The sequence below is a fragment of the Trichomycterus rosablanca genome, chromosome 4, assembly GCF_030014385.1.
Source record: "Trichomycterus rosablanca isolate fTriRos1 chromosome 4, fTriRos1.hap1, whole genome shotgun sequence".
NCBI lineage: Eukaryota > Metazoa > Chordata > Actinopteri > Siluriformes > Trichomycteridae > Trichomycterus > Trichomycterus rosablanca.
Genome location: NC_085991.1, coordinates 28,037,237 through 28,049,737, shown reverse-complemented (window position 1 = coordinate 28,049,737; position 12,501 = coordinate 28,037,237). Strand labels below are relative to the sequence as shown.

The following is a 12,501-nucleotide window of genomic DNA, read 5'->3' as shown; positions in this document are numbered from 1 at the left end:
GCTGAGATTCGATACAATGTATTCGAGATCCCAGCCTGGTTGCAGCGTGTGTTTTTACCGCTGCGCCACCTGAGCGGCCCTGGTCCAGATATTTAACCGCTCGGATCGAGTCGTTGAACAGTTCACACATAGCGATCGAGAGTCGAGTTTAGATCTCCGAGCAAATGGCAAGTTGTTTTCTGAGCTGCCACATCTAGTGGCGACCAGTCTGCGAGCAAAAATCAGGGCAAAAATCGTGTATTGTGAACTAGGCCGTCACCAATGAACCTAGTCAAACAGCTCAGCTCAGAGGCCAGAGTCTATTATTTCACTATTAAAAACAAATTGGGGGATTTGCTACGCAGAACCACTGCTAACCAAGAAGCATGTAAGAACTTTGCAGATGAGAAAAAGCTCCTTAATGACTCCCGAATCTTTCAGGATATTGTTTGTGGACTGATTGGTCTAAAGTGAAACCTTTTGGATGAAATTGGTCTTATTAGGGGTAGAGTGAAGTTTACTCAGCAATTCGCAATAAGAACAACACACAAGTCAAGCATGGGGTGGTAATACAGAGGTCTATGGATGGCTTGCCGCTTTAGGTGACTTGCCATATTTGACATAAACTATTAATATTGCTCTATTAAAAACCTTGAAGGAGAATTTGAGGTTATTTGTCAATAATGTGAATTCACTTCAAGACAACAATCTCAAGAGGTGCCCATTTGAGGTGCTGTAGCAAGGACTTATACATGTAGTTTATGCAAAATACCTCTAATGTAGCAGACTAAAAGCAATTCTGCAAAGATAAATGGGCAAAAATGTCTCCAGTACAATGTGAAGGACTAAGCTTCAGTTATATGCAGTGGATTCAGAAAGTACACTACTGACTGTTTTCACACTTTATTGTGTTGTGAATTTGACACTAAAAGTACAGTATAGTAAAATAATAAAAACAATACATATTTTGACAGTAAACATTTAATTTTTAGTCATTGTTTAATCATTATTTAAAATTATTTATAATTTTATAAATTTTAACAATAAATACAATTATACAGTATTATAAATAAACTAAATGCATTTCTATCACCTGACTAAAGTAGTCTGTTTTGTCAGTCACGTGGCTTCTTTGTTTTCCCAGGCAAGTAAGTGTATAAGGCAGAATGTGTGTGTATATAAAGTGGATAAAATTACATTTCTCTCACTGTTTGACATTTTATTCAAAAACCTTTTTGATTTATACCACAATGGCATAAAGTCTTTATTATATAACTGTAGATGTTTTGTACTTTACCTGATGTACATTGTCTCTTTCATTTCTTATACTACATATCTTTTCTGTATTGAGCTTTGAAACTTGTCATTGCTTTGGTGGCTATGTATTGAGTTGCTCTTGGTTTAGGGAGTGAGGCCCACATGATGCTGGCTGGGGCCTTTGCATCAGCTGACTGGTGTCAGGTTCAGTCACTCCTTCTCAATCCAGAAACACTGAACAGTGATACAGGAAGAAGGACAGGAAATAGAAAACAAACAGAGAAAAATTGGTATGAGGTGAGGGCATGTACTGGGTAGTAAGGGAGGTGAGCACATAAACAGAATAGACATATTTCACCACTGCTAACCTTCTCTTTATCGACACCCTTACTGAGCCCATCCTCCTAAATGACCCCCCTACTTTGAAACCAAAGTGGTATGACCCATGTTTGCAGAACACCTGTTATGTGAGGAGGATTAATCGTCATTTTTCATGTGGTATTGGAGTGAGTTGGGGGTAGGGGGCTGGCTCAGTGTGTGACCCCTTTGGCATGTGTTCTAAAATAGTAAGGGATTTATGTGCAATGAAAGACGGACAATGGCAAACCGGTCAGCTGTCAAGTGCCTTTGGCTTGAAGTCCTAACCATACTTCATCCAGAGCAATGGCAGATTAGAAAAGTTTAACACAGATGGCTTTGAAAGAATTAAATGCTTATGTGGAGAGTTGTTGGAAACAATATATCACAGTATGGCCAAAACTAATCAACCTTTTTGCATATACACTCACCCAGCACTTTATTAGGAACACCTATCTATTACATACATTTATTGTTTTATAAGCTGCACCTATCATACATATTAACTTTATGAGTATAGAATTTTTGATTGTCTGTTGCTTTGCACACTTTGTCACTGCCTGTACACCATTATCAATGACAGAAAAAGACCATCACAGGACAGACTACCAGAGGAAGATAACCTTACATTGCACATATAGGAAAAGATAGCCTGCTGTACACTGTACAAGGGTGTGTTTCTGACAGGAAGACCATTAAGTTTAAACAGTACTTAAAATCCCAACAACACTGCTGCATCTGATACTCTCAAACCAAAACAACACACTACCATGTCATTAACATGTTAGTGTCATTGTAAGGCTGAGAATTTCCACCACTTAAACATGGTCAGTGGGATTCCTATGAGGGTCCCTTTCAACTGATAAATGGGGTATAGAGGGTGACAAAGTGTCAGTAACTGTATAACCACAAAATTCATCAGTTTGATAGGCATAGCTTAATTTACAAAAATATTAATGTACAGTACATGCACCAGATAGGTGTACCTAATAAAGTGTTTCTGTAACACCAGTTGCCAATTGTTTTACTTGTAAAAGTGTTTTTATCCCATTTTTGATTGATAAAATACTTTAACTGTTGAATAGTCTGGAGTCTCCATTATCATATTGTATGATTTATAAAGTGCCATATGTGAGACAGATATGTAATGCAGGCTGGCCAGTTAAGCACCTTTGAAGCCACACTGTTGTAACATGCTGAATTAGGTTTGGCATTGTCTTGCTGAATCAAGCATCCCTCAAAAAGATGTCACTTGATTGCAACCTATGTTGCTCCAAAATGCAGATACATCCCTTAGCATTACTGGCACCTTTACAGATGTGCAAGTAACCCAGGCCATTGTCACCTCCATAATGTGACAGACTGGCTTTTAAACCTTGGACTGATTTTTATCTCCTTGGCCCAGAGAACGCAACATTCATTACAGTATTTCCAAAAACAATATGAGACCTGTCAGACAACAGCACACATTTTATTTTGTATTAGTCCATCTAAGATAAGGTTATGTCTGGAGTAGAAGAGTTTTTGATCATTTGTACAAACTATTCAGTCTGTTATTGCCAAGGCCAAACTTTTTGTTGCATGTATCCAATTAGGAATGAGCATGTATTTTAGAAAAAGATGCTTTCTGTATTTGTTTGCATTTTACTTACTGTCCAAACATTTTGGAAATGGAGTTGTACAATAATTACATTGTTTTAAATAACATTTTGTGTTAATCATGTAGTCAGGAGTCACTCTTACTCCTAAAGCATTTTGACATTTAAACCTACTTCACTCTTCTATTTTAACCACAATGCTTGAAAAAAGCAAGTCTCATGTTCTACTCCAAATGTTATTAATTTTCTTATACTGGTCGGGACCACTGTGGGTTTAAAACCATTCAGAAACACTGGGTACAAGGTGTGAATATATCCTGGACAGGGTACCAAATTACTGTATGGTATTGCACAATTATTCATTTACTTACTGAGATCTAAGGGCAATTAAATATAGCCAATTAAATATAGGCAAACATTTGCATGCTGTCTAGGTAAAGAAAAACCTAAGAGTATTTTTCTCAGTATAAACATACACTTCATGGTAAACAGGATGATAAGCTTGCTGAACATCCAGTTCCAAAAATATGGGCATTAATATGGAATTGCCTTCCTATTTGTGACAGTTTTTTGGAAAGGTCAAAAATTATGCCCATTTATTAAAAAGGTATTGAGGAGGTCTGGCTTGCAACTCACATTCCAAAATCTATCCCAGTGATTTGTAGAAGAATCTAAACCACCAAACACATAAAATCCATGTTTTATTTTAGTGCACTGGTTTAGCTGGTCCACCAACTTATGGTGGGCAACCTATATGGTCTTTGCTGGTTGTTATTTAGCTTGTCTATCTTAATGGTTTGGCTAGTTAAGCAGCATAACCAGTTTGACCAAGGTCAGCAACCAGCCTGACCAAGCTGATCAACCAGCCTTGATCAAGATGGTAGATGTTTAAGTAAGCCATTAGCATAACCAGCATTGATACATCTTAAAATGTATTACAAGCAGCTGTGACCAGTTAGCATTATTCATTTATTCGTATATTGTCCATTATAAAACGGATAGTTCCGGTCCTAAAATCTGATTGGCTGAGCCGCGTTCGAAGCCGCTGTAAAATCACCGATATACGCACACCTATGACCACCTCACATCATTACATATTAATACGCCACTGAAAAGGAAAAGTACAAACTTAGTTGAACACTATTTTAAGTCATGTACTATACATGGAAATGTCCAGATTAATATAAACAGTAATCCTAATCATTAAGCGGGTGTTTCATCCAAGAAATAGTGTAATAGTGTTTGTTGAGGAATGTTTATTGCGAATGTTATGTTCGCCCTCATGTTGCCTAGCAACACTGTTAACGGACTACCTGATTTCGCGGAAGAATGCTTTTTGTAAGTGTTTTTTGTAAATAAAAACATTTATAAATTGAACATTGTTGTATTTTATTATATTTTATGTTTTATATTTTATTATATTTTATGTTTTATAAAAGCAATAAGCCACTCGAGACTGTGCGTTACTGCTATGATTTTATCACGGGGAAAGACGTTTTAAGCACTCCGTTTCCCGTCGTGCCAAAACATCCTTCCCTGTGATAAAATCGCAGTAACGCACGTTCTCTTGTGGCTTATTGCTTTATTTTACAACCACTTTATCCCATTTGGGGTTGCGGTGGGTACAATTCACAGGGCGAAAGTTAGGAAACACCCCGGACAGGTCGCCAGTCCATGGCGGGACAGAGTTACCATTATAAACTGGGGGAATTGTTTCAGCTGGGTAATTATCTACTGTTGTAACGGTCTACTACTGTCCAGCAAGATGCTTATAACAGTATATTGTCTCCTAATTTCCCAAAGCACTGCAGCTTTGATTAGTTTGAGATGAGTTTTAAAGGAAACCTTTATTTTATATCGACTATGGCTGCTCGTCACGCAAGGAGGAATAAAACAGCTAACGGTAAGTGGTGCTAGCGGTTAAAAAAAAACAGGTCTTCTCAGCTCTACTGCTCCCGGTGCTGTGAGCGCACATAAGCGCACATAACTTCAGCCAATGACAGAGAAGGTCAGAAAGGCTCTCTGTAAGAAAATCACCTCTAACAGCAGTGAAGATGAATGAATAGAAGTTCTTGCTGTGACATTATTAGGCTATAGTGTGTAGATCTGCTCCCAGAGCGCGCCAGAGGAACAGCAGATCCACGCCACCGGTATACGTCTGGATATTAAAAAGTTCTTAAAACTTTTTTGTTATCATTTTAAAAGTATTCCTTGGTAAGCAGTTTGCTATTAGAGGGTTTAAACCCTTTAGGACTAAATCCCCCCCACGTGGACCGTGTGTTGGGAAAGTAAGCTCTGGAAACAAGACACAAAAAGTGATTTGGAACTGGCAACCATGCCGCCTGGCTTCCAGCAGCTTGGAGGAGAGGTAATGGAAATATGACAAGTTAAAGTTTAATTATTACTGTCGTTTTCTTTTCTTTTTTTCTATTATTGTTAGTATTGATCTAACCTATTATATTTAAATAAACAGTAATGACATATGTTAGTAACTTCTAGTAACAGTAATAGTTGTTTTAATCGAAAAATATTCGTTTAAATGTGCTCACAAAGGTACAGTGCTTTAAACTTTTTGTCACTTTACATTTCACAACATATTAAGCTTAAACCCTAATAGTTGTGATATTATAAATAATGTTCTTACAATTTCTGTACTGTAATTTTCAGCAACAGAACAAGCCCGCCCCCTTACCCTGCCATTCACCTACTGGCATTTACACTAGGATTTTCTCAAATATGTGTACATTAATGAACCACTATTTAATAATTTCATTACAGTACCAGCTTAAGTTGCTTTTAAAATGAGTAATCATATGTGCACATTATTTGATATGTGTACACCCAGCTCTAAACATGTCAGGTCCCATTTAGTTCATAGAAATGACCTTCACAAGGAGAGCAAGCTTGTAATACTGGTCAGTGCGGTTCTAAATATCCGCTGGTATCTACAGTATTTATCCTCATGCTGCAATATGACATTTAGAAATGTACATATTTATTTCTGTCCGTTTACCAGAACCTGTGAAACACAGATTACAAGGATTAAGTAAACTTGAAATCAACTTTACCAACATGAATCTCTATTTGCCTAGAAAAAGTGGAGACGTTAAATTGGTTTACATTGGTGCATATATACAGAATTATTTTATGTTTGGTAAAAACTGTTTATTACAAGGATAAAATATACGTATATGAATGCACTGTAAACTTTAATAATTTGATTTTGGCTAAAAACACTAAGAAAATGATCTTGGATTGGATTAACTGTAACTAACCGCTGTTCAATTAGTGTAGTAAGATCTTAGCCATAAGATTTTATTACCACTTTTTACGATTTTTTTCCAGTTTCATTTGGGCAGCAGGGTTGCTCAGTGGGTAGCATTGTCGCCTCACAGCAAGACGGTCCTTGGTTCGATCTCCAGGTGGTGTGGTTCGTGTCCTTTCTGTGTGGAGTTTGCATGTTCTCCACATGTCTGCGTGGGTTTCCTCCGGGAGCTCTGGTTTCCTCCCACAGTCCAAAGACATGCAAGTGAGGTGAATTGGAGATACTAAATTGTCCAAGACTGTGTGTTCGATATAACCTTGTGAACTGATGAATCTTGTGTAACGAGTAACTACCGTTCCTGTCATGAATGTAACCAAAGTGTAAAACATGACGTTAAAATACAAATAAACAAACAAACATTTACATTTGTGGCATTTAGCAGATGCTTTTATCCAAAGTGACTTGCCCTGAATCCCAGTTGCAGTGGGCTAGCCTGATTTAGGGTTGTGCAACCCTAACATCCTTTTTAAGTAAACATTTATCTTAACTTAAATGTATTATTTCTATCTACCTGTCAAACCATTGTGTCCATGAATGAAGTCAGTGGTTCACAAACTTTTTCTGCAGTGCCCCCTTTTGTAAATTAAAATATTTTTGATCTCCCCACTCTGAAACACACACACACATCCACATACTTCATCTATCTAATATGGCGCTTGGGTGGCACAGGGTTTATTAAACTAGCCGACCACTGCTTAGATCTGAGTTCTTAGATTTCTTGCGACTCTAGAGAGTGCAGATTATAAAATTCCCAGAATATTAGCAGTTTCTGATTAAATTTTATATTTGTATTTATTACATAATTCAACAATTTAATAATTTTGCATAAAGGTTTCAAATAAAAAAGCATCTCTATTGGGATAAAGAATTTCATTGTACTGTACATCTGTTCTTGTATATATGACAAATAAAGGATATCTTATCTAATTTGGGATATAATGTCACTCTCTACGACCCCATTTATCAGTCAAAGGGAATAGCCAATAGCAGTTCCGATGACCAGATTATAATGACATGGCAATGTGTGTTGTACTGGTATGCGTGTAGTAGGTCCAGCAGTGTTGTTGGGCTTTGTAAATATTGTCTAAATTTACTGGACTTTTTATTAGGAACACATACTCATTGTAGACTTAGTTAGAAACTAGAGCTACTTTCCTGCACAATGTGTGTAATCATCCTCAAGTCTTTTATTAGTGGACACTGTTTGATGAGATTATGTGGTTTGCTTTAGGAATACCCTCATATCAATTTCACTCTTTATTTTTTTGGGCAAAACTCTGACTGATTTAATGAACAGTGTTTAAACATGTCCCTCCTGTCTGAAATTCTGGTCAGAAATTTTAACACATTCTCTGAGGACCACTGGAATTCCTTTTAAACCATCTGCTGTTACAACAATTGTTGGAATTCCTTCTCCCTCTTTACGGTTACCTAAATGTGAAGCAGATTTTGGTTAGGTGACCAAATTTTTGGTAAATCCCACCATCCCACCATCTTTTTTCTTGTGGCTTAGGGAGAGTTTTTATTTTCTTAAATATAAAGCTCCCTGTCTACATTTAGGAACACTTAGAAGCTATCTTGTATATGTGGAACACCTCAGTCTGTTAATTATCCAAAGTATCATCTTCATTCTCTGGTTTGGGCTCATCTTGATCTAGATGTAGTCTTTTGCCTTTTATCCTTTCTTATTATCAGTAAGGTTTTTGTAATCTGGTTGATATACTGGTGAGGTTTCTTTATGGTGGTGGGTAATTTTCTTGTTCTGTGTGTATCTATTGTTATCTCTTAAGTTGAACCCTGAGGGGAAATGCAGTTGATTTGGATCTTTATATTTAACTTTTTCTGTTCTATTCTACAACAAATACAAACTGCTGAAATATGTAAACTGAATTATTATTTCTGTATGGTGTGAAAAAGCTAATGAAACTGAGAGCAAAAAAACTATTATCCCAAAGTTGTTAGTCTTTAATAAACTCTTTCATAGATTTCTATGTTGTTTAAATGCTTATTTTTGTTCCTAGTGGTGGAACCAGTGCAACTGACTGAGGCAGCATTCTAAATGACAAAGTTTACCACAAAAACTGAAATATTTTTTTGTTACAGCAGCAGGAACTAATGAAATTTCTTGTTTGCATATCGCAGCTTGTTTAGAAGCTGGGGTAAAAGAGTGCAGGGTCAGCTATTGTAAGGCATCCCTGCAGCAGAGAGGGTTAAGAACCTTGATCAAGGACACAACAGTGGCTGAATGGCAGAGCTGGGATTTGAACTCTCAACCTTTCAGTTGATTGCCCAAAGCTGTACCCACTATGCTACCACTAATACATATTTATATATATTACATATAAATATATAATGAATATGTAACATATATTAGTATACACAGTAGGGCTGGGCGATATGGATAAAAAATTATATCTCGATATTTTTTTCTGAATGGCGATATACGATATATATCTCGATATTTTTTTATCCCATAAGGTAATAACAAAAGACACTTCTGAGACAAAGCTACATGTTCCAATTTTTTTACAGGCACTTTTATTAATATTCATGCTGGGGAAGCTTCACACAAGAACTATTTTTCCTTAAAAAAAAAAAAAAAAGAGCTATTCTAAGAAAAAAAAAAGTTGTTTTCTAAGGCATCTCCTGTCGTCTAATGTGAATTACAAATATATTGTCTGGCCCTTTAAGAATGTTAAGTGTACTATAGGGCGCAGGGAGCGAGTGTGTAGGGAAGATGGCTGAGCTTGTGTGACATTAGTAAAACCGCGTTAAAGTAAACCCCTCGTTAACTCCCCACCCCCCCCATGTTTGGACTTTATACATTATTTTATGTATATGTCGCCACAACATTAACATTTACATTAATATTTTATTTTACTGTATAGAACTCAGTTCTGTAATACAGGCAGAACTAATCGTTCATGTTACTGTGTAACTATTACAACATTTAATGCATTTTAATCAGCGTTCTGCTTCATGCACTTTATTATTATTTAACAGCTTTATTTGTTGTTTAATTGCTGTTTGCTCCTTGTTTACTGCAGAGTTAGTTCATGCAATTTAATAATGTTTGGTTGTTAATTGGCCGACAACAAGAAATACTATAATAGAAGATAAATAAATAAATGACGTTTCGGACGTCGGGCGATCGTCCAGTATAAACTAACACAACCACGTACAACATCCAGTACAGAAATCCCCATAATGTTTGTTTTTACAGATAGAGCAAATATATGCACATCACATATACAAACACAAGAGTCAGAACAACAGGAGACGCACCGCTACGTTATTATTACTTTCTCAACACTTAATGTGAAGTAAATACGTGCATGTCAGCGCGTGCATGCGCTTGTGTTGGTTTTTAAAACAAATAACGACTCGTTTTCTTGTTTTTTAACTTTGGGATTTGAAGTGAAAACGAATGAAGGTACACGGAGCTGGAACCTTTTGTCTGGACTTGTTTTCGGCATTCTCTACAGAATACATTATTCTGCTGCTCATCTGACACTTTGAATTCGAACCATCTCCAAATAATTCCAAAAAGAGTCATTATTTTTCTTTTTAGTAAGCAGCTCCTCTTCGATAGCTTCTGTCATGTCTTTATCCGTCTCCATGCTACCGCTGCCTGCAGGAATTACTGGTGAAGCGGTGGGGAGGGGCGAGTTGTGTTCAGTGAGGGAGAGGGGCGGGGCAGTGAGGGAGAGGGGCGGGGCAGTGAGGGAGAGGGGCGGGGCAGGTGAACATGTGCAGAGACAAACTGGGAGAAGAGAAAGACGAACTGTCGGATCTAACTGGAACGTAACATCTATATCAATATACGCGATATTGTCTTATCTTATATCGCGTATGAAAATATATCGATATTTTATAAAATCTCGATATATCGCCCAGCCCTAATACACAGTAATATTTAGTAGTATATCCCTGTTTTTTTAAGATGTGTGTAGAATTTTATTGGAGTCCACCTGTTGCCATTTCAATTACTGTACATAGTTTGGAAATGCGGTCCTAAGGGGCCTACAGTCTACACTCCATTGCCCAGACAAAAGCCAAGCCATGAAGTCCAGGGGATCGTCTGTGGATCTCTTTGATTCAGTTGTTGTAAGACATAGATCAGGAAATGATACGAAACAATATGGTATTGAGAGGAGTAGTCCCAGGACCACAGTAGCCTTAATAACTGTGAAATGTAAGAAGCTTGGCACCATCGTGATTCTTCCTAGAGATGGCAGTCCAGCCAGAAATACTGGATATGAGGAAATACCTGTAGATTCCCTGGTCTGATAAAATAAAAAATTTTTTTTTTGCTAATGCAGCTTTTAAATCATTATTTTATTAATTGAGAATAAAATCCAGATGAGTCCCAGATTCATAGCATTGGTTTTGTAATTGTTTCCATACTGGTAGATTTCAGTGCCTTTGTTTGGCATCTGTATTTGAGAATGTGGCATCATGTGCTGGTTTTTGATTCCTTGCTTCATTCATTCTAGTCAAGTGATGTTTAGATTTAACAGGCCCAGCAGTGATCATGAATGGGCGTTGCTGGTGAATTTGAACCCAGGTGACATTTACATTTGGTTAACTGGTTGATTAAGCAGCAACTAGGGTCTTTACTTTCTCACATTTTTTTCATGTTTTATGATCTAAAACATATAAGTGACTAGGCAAAAGTAGAAGAAATTGGGAAGGGGGGGAAATACTTTTCCACTGTAGCACTGTAGGTTTGAATCCAATAAAACTTGAAGGTGTAATTGCTTCCAAGGGGGCATCCAAAAAGTATAAAATAAAGGGTCTGAATGTTTATGTGAAAAGAGATTTTCTGTTAATGAATAATTATTAAAAAACTTGTATGCTTTTAATGATGACCTAATTAATAAAACTAATTAGATTAACATAATCAAAGTATGTTGTATACATTTTAAAATGACAGTTGTCAGCACCTATGTTTGCCAACATATTAGTACTGTCTTTTTCTATAATGCTGGGCTGCTGGAGAAGTGCCAGTGGTGTAGGGGTTCTGCATGTGCATGACCAAACTGGTAGGTTCTGAGGGCTCCCTATCTTTCCTTTTTCCAAGCGCTGGCTTGTTGCAGACAAGCTTACAATATAAGCAGCCTGTCATATTGTGACATCATTTTCAGTTCTGCGCTATTCTTGTTCTGTTCACTTTCTTTGTTGCGGTCTGTGAATGTTTGTCTGTCTTTCATTTGTTACTATGTTTCAATGAATTTGGCAAAGTCTTCATTTTCAGTCATTTCTGTTTTATAAGTGCCGTTTATTGTTCTACCTTGATTAAACATTTGCATCTGGGCTCTTTTCCATTTGTGCAGGTGTGTGGATCCATCTCGCGATTTTATAGCAATGCGTGTCCTGCCCAGTTACAGTTGTCTAAGCTCTGTTGAGGCACAGCCAGCAGGGTTCAAATAAAAAAAGGAAATAAAGACAGGACCATCAAACTCTGGGCAGAAATCAGTGTTAGTGGGAGGGAGCTGATTTGGCCTGAAGCTATGACATGTTGATCTTGCAGCCCAGCCATCAATGTGTCAAGGTGAACTGGAATATTTTTCCTGGCAAGAATGGTAACCCCCTGGCTTAGAAAGAGAAAGAGGATCGAAATACTGTGGACTTGGCTTTAAACTCATACTAATGCATGAATCAATGTGTCTCTATTAGAAATATTATGTCTGCTTTAAGTGATTTTAGATGAGAAACCTGGAAGAGATATTTTTCTCGGATTAATGTTCCCTGAATTTTGGCCCAGTGTGGTGTTGTATTGCGATCTTTATGGTCTGTTGCAGCAAGGCCTGGACATGCCTTGTACACAGGGCCAATTTCTTTTTTTCAGCAGCCTTGATAGTTGAACTGATTTTTGGAACCATCCTGAAGTGTTAACCATCGTTTAACAAATAACCAGTATTAAATACACAAAATGACAGGACTTAAATGGGTAAAGTATTGAATGGCAGAAAATGTATGCAG

The 12,501-nt window shown here is 37.2% G+C and overlaps 1 protein-coding gene across 1 annotated transcript in view; it reads left to right on the top strand.

Moving 5' to 3' along the window:
* The first annotated feature begins 5,526 nt into the window (after positions 1 to 5,526).
* The window catches only part of LOC134311906 (solute carrier family 2, facilitated glucose transporter member 4-like), a 31,586-nt gene continuing 24,611 nt past the window's right edge, over positions 5,527 to 12,501 (top strand). The window contains exon 1 of the mRNA XM_062993555.1: positions 5,527 to 5,559. Within this exon, the coding sequence (XP_062849625.1) occupies positions 5,527 to 5,559 (33 nt within the window). The remainder of the gene's footprint in view (positions 5,560 to 12,501) is intronic.